At 35.1% G+C, this 20,036-nt stretch overlaps 1 protein-coding gene across 3 annotated transcripts; it reads right to left on the bottom strand.

Moving 5' to 3' along the window:
* Positions 1–8,699: 8,699 nt before the first annotated feature.
* LOC132276646 (uncharacterized) lies at positions 8,700–19,688 on the bottom strand. Of its 3 annotated transcripts, none has more exons than XM_059778176.1 (6): positions 19,332–19,684; positions 18,989–19,204; positions 16,553–16,713; positions 15,635–15,736; positions 14,475–14,697; positions 8,700–8,917 (listed from the first exon to the last, which is right to left on the bottom strand). In XM_059778176.1, exons 4-6 carry the CDS (start codon positions 15,734–15,736, stop codon positions 8,844–8,846), a joined length of 399 nt encoding a protein of 132 aa, XP_059634159.1. In that variant the 5' UTR covers positions 16,553–16,713; positions 18,989–19,204; positions 19,332–19,684; the 3' UTR covers positions 8,700–8,843. The 3 variants fall into 3 exon arrangements, with proteins under 3 accessions (XP_059634159.1, XP_059634160.1, XP_059634158.1); XM_059778177.1 differs by having other exon boundaries at positions 18,989–19,199; XM_059778175.1 differs by having other exon boundaries at positions 15,635–15,743; positions 18,989–19,688.
* Between the last annotated feature and the right edge of the window lie 348 nt (positions 19,689–20,036).

Here is a 20,036-nt window from a genome sequence, read left to right as displayed (position 1 = left end):
TCCGTACGGGTATCCAGTTAGTTCACCCCCTTGTGCGTAAGGAGTTCATTTCATCTCAGGTGAGATTAGGTGTCCACAGTTGGACGATTGGTAAGTAGAGTGTGATAGGGTGTCGAGTGCATTTAAGTACGAGTTGTCAGTCTCTTGTGAGAGCAGAGTTCATTACCCTTTCCGTTTATTTTAATCCAGACAAAGACGTCATTTATTGTAAGTCTTGTTCTCCATTTAGAAGTTTTGCGCATCCGCAGATGGACGGACCTATATGTGTTTATTGTGCTGTTAGAGTTTATGGTAAAGGTTTGGTTGAATAGGTCGACTCACTCCCATGGAAGGAGGTGGAGTCTTTGGTTTTGGTGGTTCTTGTTTTGAGAGTGGTTTTGACCAGTGGTATGCGAGGCACGAGTTGCCGAATAAGGATTATGTGTTTCCGGTGTCTAGTGCTAGCAGTGATGGCTAGGGTTGTATCATGAACTGTAAGTTCGGGGACGGTTAAGTGATGTGATTTGAGTCATGTATTCGAAAGTTTTTATAGATGTTTGATTTGAGCAATGTCTTGAGGACAAGTGTCGATGTCACCTTAGAACTACATGATTAGAGAAAGTGAATGTGGGATTCTATTGAGGAATAATGGGAATGATTGACTTTGGTTTTGAGATTTCAAGCATGAGATAGTCGTATTGTGTGTTTGACGAGGTAAGAATTGAATCAAATGATGTTATGAAGTTGTCAAACTGGTATGGGTGTGGTGAGAGATTGGAGAGCTTTTTTGTGGGTCAATGATTGTCATATTTGGTGTCATATTGCTTTTAACTTGTTATAGTTGTGTGATTGAGGTGTGATTGGGATTTTTAAAGCAGGTATGTGACTGTATAATTGTTAAGGATTATGTGGAGTGATGGATTATTAGTGAGTGGATCTCATGGTTGTTTTGTGGACTATGTGAGATTATGTTTGAGGTTTGGACCTAAGGACAAGAACGACGTCTGTGTTGAGACCGGATCGATGATGAGAATAGCCTGGCCAACCATTTCTCCTAAATCAGTCTCTCTGTAGCACGATGTTAGGTCAAAGGTCAATGATTATTTCGATTTGCCAGGGACAATGAGAGCATGGTATCGTATGTTATGTTAGCGTGATAGTGTGGATTCGGGTGGTTAGTCTAGGGTGACAAGGTGTGTTAGGTAGGACTAAGTGTCCAATAAAGGTTTGTGGTGCGACCACTTGATTATCGAGGATCTTGTTTTGGGGATTCGTGTCTTGGATACAGAATAGTGCGCTTTACTGATTTAGTGACTCATGATTGTGTAGTTGTTGGGAGATTCGTTGTTTAGTCATTTTGAGGTTGTTAAGTATGATGTTTTCCATATAGTGTGGTTGTTAGTCGGTGGTGTGGATATGTGATCGTATAGCTATGTGTTAGATAGCGAGTGTTTGGTCTGACAGGAATGTATAGATTTGAGTTAAGCTTGACTATGAGAAGGACAAGGTTCCTTGTCTGGGGTTTTGTGTGTCCTTTAAAGGATGAGTTAAGATCGGATGTTGTCATGTTCAGGGGTCTTGTGACCGTTCTTCTTTCAAGCTTCAAATGCCTTGCATGGCAGTGTAGAGTGGACCGATATCCGTTTTGAGTTGGGTATGGAATCCAACGGGTTTTGTGTTATTATGTTGTGAGTGATGAGTACCCTCATTGGGTGGTGAGCATTGTGTTTTAGTGGCAGTGGTGTGTGATTGCTTATTAATGTCCGGTATCAAAGGCAATAAGGTTGATGAGCTTATAGTCTTGGAATTTGGTAAGGTGTTTTTCGAGAAGGTGTGCGGCGGTAGGCCTCCTTCTTTAAGGAGGGTAGATTTCGAGGACGAAATCTTTTTAAAGAGGGTAGATTTTAATATTACTCATATTTGTATTTTTCCATTTTTTGTGAATTTTTTTATTTTTCAAGATTTTTCTTTTTCGCATCTCATTTTGCGTGCCGAACACCGTGGGGTGTGCTGGGTGTGTTAGAGTGTTTATTAGGATGTTTCCTTAAGTTCAGGACTTTAGGAAATGTATTGGTGGCATTTTTCTATTTTTGGGCCGAAGGGTCCCAGGCAGGACCCGCTGCTGGGGTTGTTGAGCACGGGGGTTGGGTCATGGGTCCATTGCATTCCATGCATTGTTTTATCGTGCATTTTATTTGATTGTATGATTTTATGTGGTTTTGAATTGGTTATTGCATAAATATTTATATAAGCAATAATATTAAAGGATTATATTTGGCATGTGGGACCCACTGGTATATTTAGTCATTTGTAATGACTAATGGTCATCTGACCATTCTCTCTCTCTGTGTAATTTTTTTCTCTCTCTCTCTCTCTCCCTATGTATCAGTTCTTTTTTTTTTTTTTTTTTTTTTCAATTCAAGCTTTGATCTCTCTTTCACCACTTAGAATTAGACTTTGTCACTGAAGGCAAAGTCGATAAGCACATCGAGTCCTATGTTTTGATAGAAGCAAATCATTATTTAGGGTCATTTTCAGAAATTCGAAATTGGGTGCAATTTGGGGTTTTTTCTTCTAATTGAGGTAGGGGTGTTCTAACCCACAATTTCTTTAACCCTTGTGAATTTTCCCCTTTAAATTTGCTTATAAGCATGTTTAATTTGATTATTTGACCTATAGTGTTTAGGGTTTTACATGATAATGTGAATTATGTAAATAGTTGGCTCAATTACATGTTCTTTAGTTGATGTGATGAAAATATATTCAATTAATGCCTTGATTTGTTCAATATGTTTAAATTGTTTATTAAAGCATGAAGTATGTGTATATTGTTGAGAATTATTGATTTACATAAGATTTCATTGTTAATTTTGAAATTCTGTAGTATGGAACATTCATGCATTCCATTGGGAAAGGAAAAAGGGAAAAGTGTTTTTGAAAAGCGAAAGAAATTGTTTTGGGGAAAAAAGTTTTCGAAAAGTGTTTGCGAAAACCCAGATGCCTAGGAGTCGCCTAGTAGTCCGCGGCGTTAGTGTGGTCTAGAGTGGACTAGGGAGAGACCCTAGCATGGTTGAGTTACCTAGGCCGGATACGATGCATTGGAGTTGCCTTGTGGTCGTAGATAGTTAGTCAATCCTCCTCTCGTGATGCCTTAGAGTCGCCTTGGGTCGGATTGCACTAACATTTTGGAAAGGTGAAACGGTATTGTTTCGAAAATGGGGAGCGACATTCCATGGCATGGCATATCATTGGCATATATTGCATGCTTGGTAGTCGGATGACTTGTGTATGTATTTGTTGATATTATTACTATTTTACTTGCTTCTCGAGGCATGATCATGTTCACTTGTATTCTATTCCTTATGTAGGTTCACGGGATCATAAGAGGTATATCTTAAACACTTCCTACTGAGCGGTTGGCTCACCCCATTATTTTAATATTTTCAGGACACGAGAAAGAGGTGGCAGACGACGATCCACCACAATTTTAGACGGGTTTGGAGATCTATATTTTGCTATCTTTTGTAATTGAACTTTAATGTTATGTAAATATAATCTTGACTATTTTGTAAAACTTTAGTTTAATTTGTATAATGTTGTAAGTTATGGACTTTTAATTTTAGCTATATTTCATGGACTGTAACTTGATGTAATTAAAGTGTGTTCCTTGTAAAGGATTATAGGACTAGGTAGTGGACTGGTGTTTCTATGTTTGGATGAAATGGAGGAACGAGACTCTTTTTATATGTATGTGTTGATTTTGGAAATGTTATATATTATTTGCATTATGCGTTAGGACAGGATAGATTAGTTTTAAGGTCAAGTGAGGTCATTACATTTTATATATATTTTAGCAGGTTGTAGTAAGACTTTTTTTGCCGAGGTCATGCTGAAATTTTTTTATTTATTTTTTGGTACTGTTGACTGGTATCTTTTAAGGTTGTTACATGCCAAGCTAGAGGACCTGAAGGCAGATGTCCAAGATCCCTTGTTGGAGATCAATTTGGGATCAAAAAAAGAACCTCGACCAAACTACATAAGTGACCTTCTAGAACCTGACTATAATGCTGAGCTGATCTTGTTGCTCAAAGAATATAAAGATTGTTTTGCTTGGAATTACACCGAGATACCAGGATTACCAAGGTAACTTGTCGAGCATCGACTGCCTATAAAAGAAGGTTTTAGACCTTTTAAGCAAGCGCCTACACGTATATCAATAGAAGTAACCATGAAGGTAAAGGAAGAGATTGAAAGGTTGCTCATGGTAGGATTCATCCGAACCACGAGGTATTGAGATTGGCTATCCAATATTGTTCCTATGGTGAAAAAGAATGGGAAGATAAGGGGATGCGTATATTTTGGGAATTTAAATTCCACTACCCCAAAAAATGAGTATCCAATGCCCATAGCCAATCAATTGATTGATGCAGCCGCCGAGAATGAAATTATGTCATTCATGGATGGTCACTTATGATATAATCAGATATTCATAATAGAAGATGATGTTAACAAGACGGAATTTAGATGTCTAGGATCCATAGGCACTTTCGAATGGGTAGTAATGCCCTTTGGTTTAAAGAATGTCGGGGCCACCTATCAACGAGCTATGAATGCAATCTTTCATGACATGATTGGGAAATTTATGGAAGTGTACATTGATGACGTGGTGGTGAAATCAACAACAATGACAATGCATATGACAGACTTGAGGAGATTATTCGAGAGAATGAAAGCTCGTGGCTTGAAGATGAACCCACTTAAATGTGCTTTTGGACTGACAGCAGGGGCATATATATATATACATATGTATATATATATATATATATGTGTGTGTGTGTGTGTGTATATGTATGTATATACAATATATAAACATTGCCTATAACATCACCCACCAACTGTCAAGCATACCATCTTTAGTCAATGGCTCAAGCATCGATGTCTTATCTTGACGGCTGGGTTAGGAGCTCAATGTGCCTTTACTTGCTATTTCACTGGTGTACTTGGCACTTGGTTATTATAAACAATTGGAGCATAGCTATTTTTATTAAGAAGTCAACTGATTGCCACCTTACTGACATACCACTTTCTATAGGCAATATATCAAAGCCTATAGCTTCAAAGCCCAATGATGCTCAGCTTGGATCTCCATGTGACTACATATTTAGCTGTGAATCACCACTTCAACTACCTCAATCTATCACCTCACCATCATGAACTTATTTTAATGAGTTATAAACTCAGTTTTTATAATCCTCCAAACTAACTTCATAGCATATAGAAAACATTTAACTCCAGAAAGATTACTTATCTTTCTTTTTTAATTCTCGGTTCATCTCGGAGCTTCTTGGTTCACATACTTGTTTGTGAAAACTGAAGGCCCAACAATCTTTAAGGTGGATGCAAACGAACCCATCATTAGAGAAACTACTCCTTTGATCTTGAATAACCCTTGGTCTGTTGTTTCCTTGTTTTTTCTATCACCCGAGAAATCCAAAAAGCTAAACCACGAACAGAGAGTGCCACCACCATGAGAATAAGAATGTCAAAAATGACGACTACTGGTATGTGTATCTCTTTTTGGTCACTTACAGATATATGTGTATATACAAAAATATATCTATATATACAACTATGAGTATACACATATATATTTAATTTATATTTTATAACATTGGCTAAAGCATATTCCAATTCCTGCCATGCACACCATCCCTTAATTAATGGGTACCAACCAATGACATCTTGATGTTTTATCTTAACAGCTAGGTCGGGTGCTCGGCTTTGGCTTGACTTGGACACATGACCATTATAATAAAATTAGTGTGTTTATTCTCATTTGTAAGCTTTCTTACTAACATGTCCTTTATCTGATTAATAGTTATTACTTGATTGCCTGCTTACCATCACGAATCACCAAGAGGTGCGTAGAGCTCACTCTTGAAACACCTATTCCTAACGAGACTTCATTGCAAAGTGGAAAGCTCTACTTCAGAATTGTGGCTTCTCACCACTTTTGGCATTTTTCAGTAGTGAGGTCAAAACTTAGCTCCTTATTCATCCTTCTTGCTAGTTCTTCTTCCATTTTGCTCAATCCAGTGTAGTAAATGGGTGTCACAAAAAATGTGACAGTTGCTGTAGAGAATACGTCGTCTCTAGTAGTAACAAAGCTTCCAATCACACTGGGGTCGTTCATAAGCTTATTAAAGAGGTTATCGATACAGATATTTATGGCACTGGCGATATGTTGGCCAGTAACCTAGGCTCTGACTCTTCTCCTACATTCGGCCTTGCTTTAGCTTTCAAAGATGGTCCACCAACTTCATTTCTCCCCTACTCTCCTTTAGCTGAGGAGCCACTCCCATTCCAATGCAAGTTTTCCAATCCCATGGACTTCTTCAACCTCTTCAAAAATTGCCTGAACCCTCAGAGTGACTGGACTGATTGGTTCGATCGGGTTAAACCTTACTGCAAAGTACTATGGAAAGAGGTCAGAATTTATGATGCCATCCTTCTTTTAAAAAACCAAATCTCTATAAATAAGGAGGCTCTTGCCTCATTGCTCTTTTTCTGGTCAAGCTTTACCAATGCCTTTTATCTTCAGTGTGGTATGATTGGTCCAACGGTACAAGATATTTGTTTTCTTACCGGGCTTAGGCCTCATGGTATAGAAATAAATTCACTTCTTACTGTTCCTCAAGTAATCTATGAATATCCAAAGAAACCTGAGGCTTCTGAGCGTATCACAACACATGGCCCTTTTATTAAAGCTAGCAAGCGTAATGGAGATTCGGTTTCTACCGCTGAGCATTTCTCTTTCTTGGTGTACTAGTTGAATAGGTTTCTATTTTGTGTCTTTTCTCTCACAGTCACCAAAGACTTTACTCAAGACTTTACTCAATTGGCACTTATCCTTCATTCAGATGAGAAACTTGTCATTGCTCCTTTCTTGCTTTCTTATCTCTATCGTGGTATCGGGAAGTATGTAACTTCCAATATTAAAACTTGCTCTGGCCCATTTTGGCTGTTACAACTTTGGGAGTACGCCTATTTCCCCAAACTTTATCCCGCTTTCGATTTGTCGACCACTGTTCCTGTCCCTAGATATCGTTATGCATGTCTTCAGCCAAAAAAAAGATCATTCAAGACTATGTTCTCCTTTTATAAACTTCTTGCATACCAAGCCCCTAATCTTTTCTTACCATTCTCGCCTCGACCGAGGCAACCTTGTGACTTTCCTATCCTTCTGACCAGGCTCCTCCAGGTTGCCAAGAGGAACATGAACAAGCATGGGCTAGCTTCTTGATTGCTAGGGACATCTCTTATGGATGTTCAAAACTAGGTTATCAAAATAGCAAGTATGGAGTTGAGTACTACAATCCCCTATAATTTGCCAAGAAATTTGGTCTCACCCAACTCGTTCCACTTCCGCCTTTCCGATCTTTCAATAATTCTTTCTTGGAATGAGTAGTCTTCATTTAAGAAAAAACAGTGAAGAGAGTATTCACTTGGTTTATCCGTCTCTGTGATAAATTCTCTTTGCAACCATTCCCGGAAAATCCTAATACTTCTCTATCCTTTGACTACTGGTGGGGGAACCATATTGCGGAACTTATGGTAGAGGATTCACGTACCATAGTAGATAGGATTGCCTCCATTTTTATCAAGCCCCAAGGAGCCTCGACCTACCCAAAACCATCAAAAGGAATCAATGTGGCTAATCCTGGTTCTCCTAGTAAGACGAAAAAATCAAAATCGTCCAAAGAAGGTACATATTCATACCTACATATATATAAATGTCAAGTTTATACCTTAGATCATAAAGACATGTTTTCCTTTATGCAGTTGTTGCCTTCCATGATTCATTAGGTGTTTCTGATCATGAGGTGCACTACAAGAAAATAGGTCATTTACGAGTGTCTGGACCTCTAGTGAAAACTTTTTCACAGGACTTCTGAGCCCCTCGTCTATTATGGTCCTGTAAATACTCCCCACTTGCTACGAGAAATAATAACACTCATAAAAGATCAAAGCACGACGATTCTTGCTTCCCGTAAATAAAACTCTCACTAGAGATTTATAGTCTCTCGTTAATAATTAATTTATGAGAAAAAAGGTCTTTTACGAGTGTGTGGACCTCCCGTGAAAACTTTTTCACGGGACTTTTGAGCCTTCGTCTATTATGGTCCTGTAAATACTCTCCATTTGCTACGGGAAATAATAACTCTCGTAAAAGATTAAAGCACGACGATTCTAGCGTCTTGAAAATAAAACTCTCATGAGATTTCTAGCCTTTCGTTAATAATTAATTTACGAGATAAATGAAATGTCGTTATTAATTAATTAACGAGTTGTTTATCTACTCATGAATAATTAATTTACAAGAACGATGACATCTCCTTAATACTTAATTAACGAGTTCTTTATCCACTCGTTAATAATTAATTAATGTGGTACATTGCCTCTTGTTAGTAATTAATTAATGTGGTATATAGCCTCTCGTTAGTAATTAATGTACGACACATTTGACCTCTTGCCAATACATCTATATATTTTATTTACGAGGTCTAAAGTCACCTGTAGATAACTATATATATATATAAAATAAATTAATGCACTCTACTACCTAATCATTCACATATATAACCTGGCCACAGTTTCAACTAAATAATTATATAAAATGCTAAAAATTTACACTTAATACCAATACAAAAAACAATCCATGTTTAAATTCACTATTAAATATATATCAAAAGAGTAAGACATTAATTTACAATTCATCATTAATTATTCAACGTGCCAAAATTAAAAAGAAAATTCAATATTTCCCAAAAATAGACATCAATCTTCACATTGTTCATTAATTCCTACCGCAAGTTGACCTCCAATTTTTCACACTTCCTCCACTTCGTTGTCCATTGTACAAAATCCAAGCAAGTACCTGCATCACAAAAGTCCTAATTTTAGTATAATAATAATGTATATGAAGTAATGACAAAATGCTAGTTTTCTATTTCATACTCTCTAAAATATTTACCAAGGTGTGATAAAAAATGGAGTCCCACACTTTGAGAAGCCAAAAGCAATCAAAAAACCCCAAAAAGAAATATGCAATCCACATGCCCATGCTTTGCCAGGGATGCTCTTTTAAATCTCTAAGGCACATTGATAGTTTGACATCAAAGAAAAAATAACAACTTTAACATGGAACAAATATAATTAATAGTTATAAAACAACAACAAAGCTAAGTTCATGCTAATAATTAGTTCAAGAGGATATATTAGAGAACTCATTGGCTTCAACATAATATACTACAAGAAAAAACATATTGGAGAAATTATTAGAATCATATCAACAAGTGAAAATAGAGAGAGATTTCACAAACACACATATATATACACACTGGAATTTCTGTGTGAACATCATTGCATACATGGAAGAATTTTTGCTACACTAGCTTCAATTCATTTAGCTGTGATTTTAGTGATTGTTTTCATCTTTTGATCTGTTTGTGTTGACTTGTTTGGTTGAAGAGAAAATTTGATCGAAAAAAAGAAATTTGTGTGAAAATATAGCAGTGAAACTGGTTTTATCCTCATACAATTAGAGAGAGATTCCACACACATATGTATCTACACTAAAATTGCTGTGTGAATTTACGTCATTAAATATATATAGGATGGGTTTGGTAATATTACCTTCAATTCTTTTTCAGATCGATCATTCATGCGATACTAAATTAGGTTCGACATCTTAAAGTTGGTCCTACTGAATCTATTGGGAAGGGCCATTTGGGTTGATAATTTGCATATAAAGAGGGCTTGCTCTGCAAAACTGTGAAGTTGTGGAGCAGTTTCTAGTTCCCTTGAGGGAGCATGGCGATCCAAAATTGAGGCCATTGCTTTGCATTGGGGGTTGATATGAGATTGTAGTTGGAGGTCATGAAGAAGTATGTGCATTTCGTTGTTGCTACCCCTAGGAGGTTGAAGGATATGCTTGCAAAAAAGAAGACGAGTCTTGATAATTACAGGTGAGCACTGTCTACATTGAATGGTCTTTATTTTATCTTGCAGTTATATTAAATATGAGGTGACACGCCAATCTGTTTAAAGAATTTACGTTTATTTTATTTCAAACCAAGTCTGGAGCCATCTTTGCTTTCCTAATATTTTGTGTTCAACTTATTGAATGGCACTATGGCTAACGTTTGTTGTTCCATTCTAGATGTTTTCATGGGGTCTCAGGTAATGAAAAAATTGTTTATTCGTACTAGAATCATTAATCTTAGGCTATTAGCTTTTAAGATCTAGTTATAAGTTTGTTTTTAATTTAGTTTCTTAATCGAAAGGGAAAGAGAATACCAACAGTGTCTTAATCGAAAAGGAAAACAATACAGAACTGGTCGAATGGGGCTGAAGAAGTTTTTTTCTACTGCACCAGAGATGGAAATTCAGAACTGGTGGTGGGGAGGTGGAAGGGGGGTTGGAAATCTGCTTACCACTTCTTGTTTTATTGGGTTTGACTTTTTGAAAATTTTACTTGAATCTTCTTCAAAATGGGTTCGTTAAGTTGTTTTTGAAAATCCAACTTAAATCTTCCTCAGAAAATTTCTTATTAACATAGCTCATTTTTGACTTGTTGGAACTTTGACTTCTGTTGCTAGCAAATCTTTTAAGCATGCTAACTTGTCAACCTAGTGTTCTAGTATTGTAGAAGGAGAGAGCATTTATTTTATTGATTTATTTATTAATTATCAGTAGAGATTGAAATAAATTTATCACGAGAATCTGTAGTAGAATTGCTAATGTTAGTTGTCAATCCTCTAATACCCTTTTGGAGTTTACTTGTACTAAATTTGTTGGGACTTGAGACTAAACATAATTTTATTATGGAGGAGAGGTTAAATTATCCTTTAATTTTTAGCTTTCTTACATATTTTCTTGTCAAGGTTTTCTTTGTGTTGTCTTTTGTTTGTACTTACAAGAGACTCTTGCCTTTATTATTGTAGAAGATAGGATAACCTCTCTATATAAGGAGAATTATATACTTCATTAACTCTTTTTATACTATGAAGCCTAAAATCAACCTTTGCAATAAACGGGGCATCTGTTGAAAAACTTGAAATGGGGCTAAAGAAGTTGCTATCTGCTGCACCAGAGATAGAAATTAAGTACTGTTCTAGATTTCTATGTCTAAAATCTTCTTTAATTCATTAGAATTCATTATAAAAATCTATGGATTTATTTGAAAAACAAAGGGAAGGGATAGGGGTTATCCCATCAAAAGAAAGGAAGAGAAGGCCATAATCCTCCCTTTGTTTTGGAGTTTAGACAGAAAAGGAAAGAATAAAAACAAATAATCACTATTTTCATTTTTCATCTTCAGTTTGATTTGTTTGTTTAGCTCAATTGAGAACAACCATGACTCATTTTTGTTAATAAATATAGTTATCCCATATTTAAGTTTGGGAAATTTCAATATAGAGACGACGTGACCTCTGTCTGGCTTGTCAATTCTTTTAGGTTCCCTAACTTCCTTATCCATCCAATGCAATTTAAATTTCATCTAGCAATATATGAATTGGGCATTTACTTTTGTGATTGTTTACATGATATTTTGTTTTCATAGATGAATACAAAAAACACACACTTCTATTTGCATGATATCAAATTGGTTTTTTTCTAATATGTGTTGCAAAGATAATAGCTTAAGATGCATAGATGGTTTTTTGATAGCATGATGTTGTAAATGTGATAGATACTCCAAAAAACTTAAGGGAGTTGGTTAAACTTCTAAATTTAAATTATGTCTTTAGAAATGTCAATAATGCTGTAAAACAACTTAATTGCAGGATGAAATGAAAAAGAAGGTTGCACAAGTTTCCCAAAATTCTTATGGTATCAGTTCAACCATAAATGATGTTGAGATAGTACAAAAACCAACTAAGTATTAGGAAGGGATATCTCTGTGGGCTCAAAAATGGTTTTGTAGTTCAAAGCCGTCAACGTGCATCCTAATCTTATGAAGAGGCTTCAAGGAAAAGGGTGGAGATTGCTGAGGAAAGAAATGTGCAACTGATGGAGAAAGTAACAAATTTGGAGGAAAAGTTTGATTTTTTGTTATTTTTAAGTCAAATGTTATTATTACTTCTTTTTTTCATTTTTTTGTTATTAAACCATGTGGGGGAAGTAATTTTCTATTCATCTCAGAGGAGCATATGTACAAGAAACACAAGTCCTCTAGGCTTTGGAGCTTAAACTCCGGGAGGGATTTGACCTAGAGGAGGTTGTTGGATCATATTGGGGTCTAGATAACCAAGATTCACATTATGGTATTCCATTGGAGTGATGTGATGATCAAAATTGGAATGAGAGGAATGCTAAGAAACTTTCTACCTCACGTACACAACAACAACCAACAACAATTTCATAACAATCAACAACAAATAACAATCAACCACAACCTCCACATACGATGTTCCCATACTCCCATGTTATATCAATGCAATAAAGTAATGGCCATAACAAGGACCCATGCTTTCAACATTAAAGTAATAGCCACGACAAGGACCCATGACTTCACATAGAGATAATTGATAAATGAACTTCATTAGCTAGTAGAATTCAGAACATACTTGCCAGAGATTAAGATTGAGAACCAGAACTATGCTCTTAATCTTACTTCAAAAGTAATAGTTTTGTTATGCTCCTAATAAGCTGGTTAAAATTGATCCTATGAGGAAAAAAATTAAAAATGTAATGCCAACATATATAAAAAATAAAAGAAAATAAAATCAGATCATATGTTAATTACTACTTTTCAAAAAAAAAAAAATGAATGACCAATTGACTTCTAAAACTTTCACATATTTGGTAGGCCATAAAACCATGCTTGTGCGAGCATCATGAAGATAAAAAATTCCAGATTGGTTTGCTCAATACAAAGGACAATCCTTTAAAGCTTAAATTAACCAAACCAGTTCCAGAAATTCTTTAAAAACAATGATTCCACCCTCCCCCTTCTTACTCAATTTCAAATCTTAAGATTTAGACCTCAGCAGTGACCCACTAAGTATGTAAGCACTAATGCCACTTCACAATAGCAGTCTCTTTAACTAGGCAAAAGGATTGGTTTCTCTCCCCTGCTTCCTGAACGCTCCCCGTCAACCAAAAAAAAAAAAAAAAAAACACACACATGTCCAGACAAAATAGCCTATTAACCACTCTCAGAGGAAAAAACACAAAGAAATAATAGATAAAAGTAAATTACAAAAATACATTTAACATAGACATGTTCTATTAAAGACTATTCTATTCATATCAGGTAGATGTGCCATGTCATTACTGTCATTATTTATAACATTTAAGACTATGCTGTCTCCTGATATAGCTACCCTCTTTCAGGACTCCAGCTTAAACTTTCTCGAGAACCCTGTTACTATATTTTAGTGAACCAAATTGAAACTGTGCAGCACATTGATTTTGAATTTTGTTTTACCAAAGATGGACAATATCAAATCATATCAAAGAAAAGGAAAGATGATTTGGGAATAAAGGAGGAAATATGAATATTTTTCAAATGATTATAACAAACACACACGTAGTATCTCAAGCCATGATTACACAAAGAAATAGCTCACGTAATAGACACACACACTAGTCATCAAACATGTGCACCACTCTTAGAAAACGAAAGAGAAATAGAGGAACAATTATAAAAATGAAATCCAAAAATAAATTTAATAAGGACATGTTCAATCAAGGAAAGTATTCTCTATTCATGATAGTGAAATGTGACATATCATTCCAATATTATCTGTAGGACTATAACAAGTAACACTATGTTGTCTCCTCATATAGCTACCCCCTGTCTAGGCTCCAGCTACAACTTTCATGACAATCCTGTTACTATGTTTTAGCGGACCAATTTTATATCAAATTAGAACTGTGCAACAAATTGCTTTCGAATATGAATAACGTCAAGAAATATTTAGACCAACGATAGACATAAACAAATCCTGTGGGATAAAAAGAATGTTGAGAGTTCTTCACAAATTTAAAACATCCAACTAGCACAAATTATCTCAAGCCATGGTTATGTATCTAAAGGTATGCGTATATGGAGTGATTGGACATCCCATGGATATTGAATCTATCTATAGTGTTTCACATAGGATTTGAAACAAGTTGACTGAGATTTTCTAGTAGCATTTTACTTAAGTGAGTCTACATGTTTTCAAAGTTGTTAAAATGTGTGTGTGTGTGTGTGTGTGTATATATTTCCGTCAAGAAAACTCCGAGTAACACAACTAATTTGTGTTTTCAAATGTTACACAAAAGAGAATGCCCTATGGATAAATGAATGTAGAGAAGGGAAGAAATAAATCAAGAACATGGTTCCCAAGAAAGTAGGTCATCCTTCGGCTCACAAGAGGAGCAGTTCCATAAGTAATTAAGTATCTAACTAGCATATAAATGAAATCTTTAGAGTGACGTACCTTCCTCAGGCACAACTTCTTGGTTTTGTTCAAGTAATGCCATTACTCTTCTTAGTGGCTGCATGGCAGCCTTTTTGTACACTAACCGAATATCTGAACCTGAATAACCTTCTGTCCTTTCAACCAATATATCATATGGAAGTTCCTCCTCACCTGGTGTAGATGGCAATAGTTCATCAAACATTGCTCTTCTTGCTTTTGGTTCTGGGAGAGGTACAAGGATCTTATATCATGGTTAAAAGAACTGTTCAATATGTAATATTCAATATTTAATGTAAGCTGAAATGTTGTGCAATTTTCTCATCCATAGAATGTAATACCATTATTGAACTAAAACTTCAGTAATTAAAATTGTGAGAAAGGAGTAAAAATGTGCTTAGGAAAAGAAAAAAAAAAAAAAAAAAAAGAGTAAAAATGTAGGGAACACCACCAACCCTTACATATTTTGTGCCATGAGTAAGTGAAGCGTCTACGTATTAACGAGTAATTATAACATGGTCCCAAGACCATTGGTCCCGACCAATCACGTGTTAACTCGTGAGCAAAAAGTGAAATAAAACTGACACATTTACGTATGTGTCAACACGTGATTTGCCTGGGACCATGTAATAATTTCTCATGTACAAACACCAATCATAAAACTGACACTATGTAAGACTCTAATTATCCTGTTCCTTTGAAATAAAAATAAAGAGATAAATTGTTTCAAATATAGGTAATTTAACAATGAAATTTATTAAGCAATCAGTTAACTTCCACTTTGTGCATAAAAATAACTTGTTTTTTATTTTTCTTTTTTTAAGAAAAAATAAAACAGACAGCACTTTTTTTATATAAAAAAAAATTAAGGTAATTTAGAGCAGATAGGTATTTCAACAATGAAATTTCTCAAGCAGTCAATCAACTCCCACTTTTGCATGCCAATAACTTGTGTTTATAGATTTTTCATGACTTTTTAAATGAATTGCATGAGTAGCCGTATGACTCGACAGCAAAGAAGTCACTCACATCATGTAAGAATATGATTTGTATTAATATAATTAGGACTTGTCCCACAGTTAGTAAGCTCATTATAAAACACATAAACTTGTCAATTAACATTTAAACTATAGAACTCTCAATGCAGAAAGGAAGTATAAATTAGCCTCTCAAAAGGATACCCGCTTCTCAAGACATCGGAGCATAGCAACATCTAGTTCCCAAGGAAGATTTGTTGCCGCCAAAACAAAAACAAGCTCATCTGTCTGCGTCAAACCATCCATCTGTAGTCTAACTCTAGCCATTAATTTTTGTGAAGGTAGAGATGAAATCATATATGAATTTTTATGTGATTTACTTGTGCACCAAATGTAGATTTATTGTAGAGACATCATATAGCAAAATCTTTTTAGAAGTACTGGATACCATGGCAAGGAATGTCCACAAGCATGAGCCACACATATGATGTGAAATATAAATTAACATAGGTGTCAGTGTTGAACAATGACCTCAAAATGTGAGGGTAATGATAGTTGGTTCCAACACACTCATACAAGTGTGTTTTCAATGACCAAAAAAAGCTAACATAGGAGTACCTAGAGCACACAGCATATCTGTAATTGCTGTTATTTAGACTCATACAAGTGTGTTTTCAATGTCCAGAGCAAGCTAACATAGGAGTACCTAGAGCGCACAGCATTTCTGTAATTGCTGTTATTCAGATGGGGATAACTAATCAAAAAATAGTATTCCCGTGATATTGCTTTCGATAGAATTGTGTAGATCAGATGAATGCTGTGGAAAGGATTTACTTCTATGGATTACATAAAATGGAATTTCTACAACTAAGTCCATGGTGTCACTCATTTCATGCTACAAGGCCTTTGCCCCAACAATAGCAACAAAATAGACAAAAAAGATCCTTCACACAGAATCTTAAAAGATATAACGTGTGATATCTAGTTAAGGTAATTTCAGTTCAGTGTTGCACCCGTAATGTTTTTAGTGCTTTGTTTTTATATGTCAAAGAGTTGTATTTCAGTTCTACATAAGCATGCTTTTTATATATTATTATTGCAATTCTAAAAAACAGATGTCACCTGTATGAGTAGCCCAGTCTTCAATCGCCTACTTGCTTCATGCTTACTACGTCCTTCACCACGCTGACTAATGGTTGCATCAATTTCATCAAGAAATATAGTTGATGGTGCATGATGCCTCGCAAGATCGAACAACACTTTTATTAACTTCTCTGAATCACCTGTAATCACTTTTTTTGTAAGTTCTTTTCTCAGCAAAGAATGTTAGATCTTATGAATCATCTAATTTGCTTATAAACAATTGTCTTGATACAGGACAGCACTGGGAAATAAAAAATAATTGTTTCATGGTGTGCTTCGACTAAGAAATGTGTGGATATTTTGAGTTCAATAAAATAAAGAAAGGTTTTAGGGGTTTGTAGACAAAAATGGATTGGAATTGGCTCCACTTAGGACCGATAGGGTGCCGGAAGTACAAAAAAAGTGCACAGGAATCTATGGGCAGCAAATATTTTGTGATTTTTATTGCTAAACTAAGGCCAATAGGTAGGAGTTGACTAGGATTCGATGCACTGTTTGAGGCTATGAATAGTAACTGAGGCATCAGCTTTCACTAGTGCACCAAGCAACAGCCTCTTACGAGGAAAGAAATGTATCATAAAATTTAAAACAGTAAAAAGAGGAAATAAAAAACAACCAAAGGTCTGGACAAACACATGAACATTAATACTTGCTACATAGAATATCAAATAGAGTTATGATACAACTGAACCCAACAAGCCTTGTCCGAACTATTGAAGATCAGCTACATGAGTCATAATTTTCCATTATACTCTACCTAATCACAAGTAATCATATCATTTTTTTTTTTTATCCGAACCTATGTTAATTTTGATATTTCCTTTCCCCTATTCTTACCAACAATGCAAGATCACATCAATCTTCCTCCCTTTTACAGTTCTTGATCTCATCTCAATACACATGTCTAAACCATTTTACTCAATTTTTCTCATTTGTCTTCGCTGTTACTACTTTAAACGTTTCACAAATAATCTTTTTTGATTTCAACATTTCTGATCTTGTCGCGTGTCCACATCTTAATATTCGCATTTTCATTTTGTGATCATTTTATAGAATTTACCCTTTTCTTTTTAATATATATGTTGGTCAAGGCATGGTGGCAACTGTTGGCATGTTCCATAAACAAAAAATTGTGAATTATATAAACAAGATTGGTAAAATTATGTTTTAAGGAGTTGCTAATCTTATTATTTGAGATCAGAGTGACGTGTAAAATTGGAGATAGGACTTTCAGAGTGATTCATCAGCTGATTCTTTAATGAATTAGTCATTCACACTAGGTACACGTAAGTGACTTAGAGAAAAAAATATCGAAATGGCTAATAGGTAGTTTAGTGGACCAAAACAAGACGTAGTTGAATTATGTTTTAAAATTGAATTATGTTTGAATGGATTAGTCATTCACACTAGGTATAGGTAAGTGACTTAGAGAACAAAGTATCGGAATGGCTAATAGGTATTTTAGTGGACCAACACAAGACGTAGTTGACCACACAATATGATAGAATTATTTGTAAGTAGTTTTGGCATGTTTTGATCGTAAAGTGTAAACAATGCCTACCCGGCCAATTGAAGAAATGTTCAATTGATCCAAGAATGGTTTGAACTAAGTATCCATGATTCGATATCTTTTGACCCTTGATCTATATCACATTATACCAAGGATTTCTAATTTTTGCTAAAACTGAATTCCTTATGTTCAATTTTAATCCTACTTATTAAATGTCTTGATTTCAAAAATTCAATCCAAACCTCAAGTTCATCACTTGTACCCACTTTAATTTGTCAATTGAAAAATAAAAATTGTCATCTAGCAAAAAACATACATAACGGAACATCAAAAGTACACTCATTGATTTTCTATAAGCCCATTATTTTTAAAATTCACTTGTTTTTCATGTATTCTTAGATGTATAATAAAAAAAGAAACTCATCTAAAAAACAATCTTAAGTGATACATTAGTGAGAAAATTCGTACAAGTTATTAGCCAAAAGCCTTAAGACTAATGGTGTCATCATGTTAAAACTTTTGAAATTGTAGATTTTCATACAAACTCTTACAACACATGCTCAACTAGCAATAAATGAGTGTCCTATTTTGCAACGCTATGCTGCAACTCACTTTTAAGGTTGTTGGAATAATTTTTCAAATAAATTTGGTTCTATTAGTTTTGTTATAAAATTTATTATTTAAGACATCCATAAAAATAAAAAATAAAAAAATAAAAAAGAAACCCAATCAATAATGAAATGGAAAACAAAAAAACCCAAATCTAGTCACAACCAAAGCAAAGCAAATAAAATCGACAATAAACCAGAGAAAAAAATATGCATGTGTTAGCCCTAAAAATTGTTTAAGAAATAGGGATTGAAGAAAACCATTAAAATGTTTGAGAAAGAGGGATTGCAGATTACCTGAAGAATGAAGGTAAGTCCCGATCCTCGGTTCTAGAGAGTAAAGAGAGGGTTGAACAAATAGCTCTGTGTTGGTCAAGGTAGAAATTGGTTGAGATCGCCTAACTTTCCTTTCCCTGTCGAACTAGAACTTCAAGCGGAGATAGAGATAGATAGGAGAGAGAACTTCAAGCGGAGATGGGGTAAATGATCCGGCAGGGTGAACAAAAACCTTCACTAATTAATTCATTGAAAATTTTTGAACCAAAATCAGATATATACTTAGAACATCCAATTTGTAGAATATTTTCCAGAATCAAAGAATGAGAAATAAAATAGAGTATACAAAAAGAAAACTACGTACTTTAATGTTCAAAAACCCAAAAAAGAGATAAAAACTTTAACGAGGTGAGAGAAACAAAGTAGAAAAGGGTTTGCTCTTATAGCTTCATTATTGAAGAGGAATGTCACAATACTGTTTGTTGCAAGCTTTGAAGTGAACTTGATTCTTGGCCAAGTGTGTGGAGAGATGGATACCAGCCTTAGCAGGGGAGAGACTGGCTGGGTGTTGTTGGCAGAGTAAGCAACAAGGTGGGATCCGGCCTCCTCAACAGAAATAATGGAAGAAAGAAGATTAGCGCATTTTGAGAGACTGGCTGGGAAAGAAAGAAGATTAGGGCTTTTTGTGATCTGTGTGTTGGTGACGTGGAAAAAAAGGCGTGCGGGAGACGAAAAGTGAGGGCGGAATTTTTATTTTTTATTTTTATTTTCATATTCACGGGAGGAAAATACTCCCTTAAAAATATATTTATCTACGAGTGACTTTTTCCACCGTAACTGAGGGCGGGATTTTTATTTTTTATTTTTATTTCCATATTCACGGGAGGAAAACACTCCCTTAAAAATATTTATCTACGAGTGGATTTTTCCCCATTAAGTGAGGGCGGGATTTTTATTTTTTATTTTTATTTTCATATTCACGGGAGGAAAATACTCCCTTAAAAATATTTATCTACGAGTGGCTTTTTCCCCGTTAAGTGAGGGCGAGATTTTGATTTTTATTTTCATA

Source organism: Cornus florida, unplaced genomic scaffold (genome assembly GCF_030987335.1).
Source record: "Cornus florida cultivar Cherokee Brave unplaced genomic scaffold, ASM3098733v1 CherokeeBrave_3.0.0_Hap2_Chr10, whole genome shotgun sequence".
NCBI classification, from domain to species: Eukaryota; Viridiplantae; Streptophyta; class Magnoliopsida; order Cornales; family Cornaceae; genus Cornus; species Cornus florida.
Note: the sequence above shows the minus strand (reverse complement) of the source record. Positions and strands in the feature narration are given on the sequence as shown.

What these genes read in the sequence shown, in the direction of transcription:
- LOC132276646 (XM_059778175.1), bottom strand. Translation starts at nt 15,736, where the DNA reads ATGGATGGTTTGACGCAGACAGATGAGCTTGTTTTTGTTTTGGCGGCA. An exon ending in TCCGATGTCTTGAGAAGCGG is followed by an intron (nt 14,698 to 15,634) that starts GTATCCTTTTGA and finishes CCATGATATAAG; the next exon opens with ATCCTTGTACCTCTCCCAGA. An exon ending in AGAAGTTGTGCCTGAGGAAG is followed by an intron (nt 8,918 to 14,474) that starts GTACGTCACTCT and finishes TTTGTGATGCAG; the next exon opens with GTACTTGCTTGGATTTTGTA.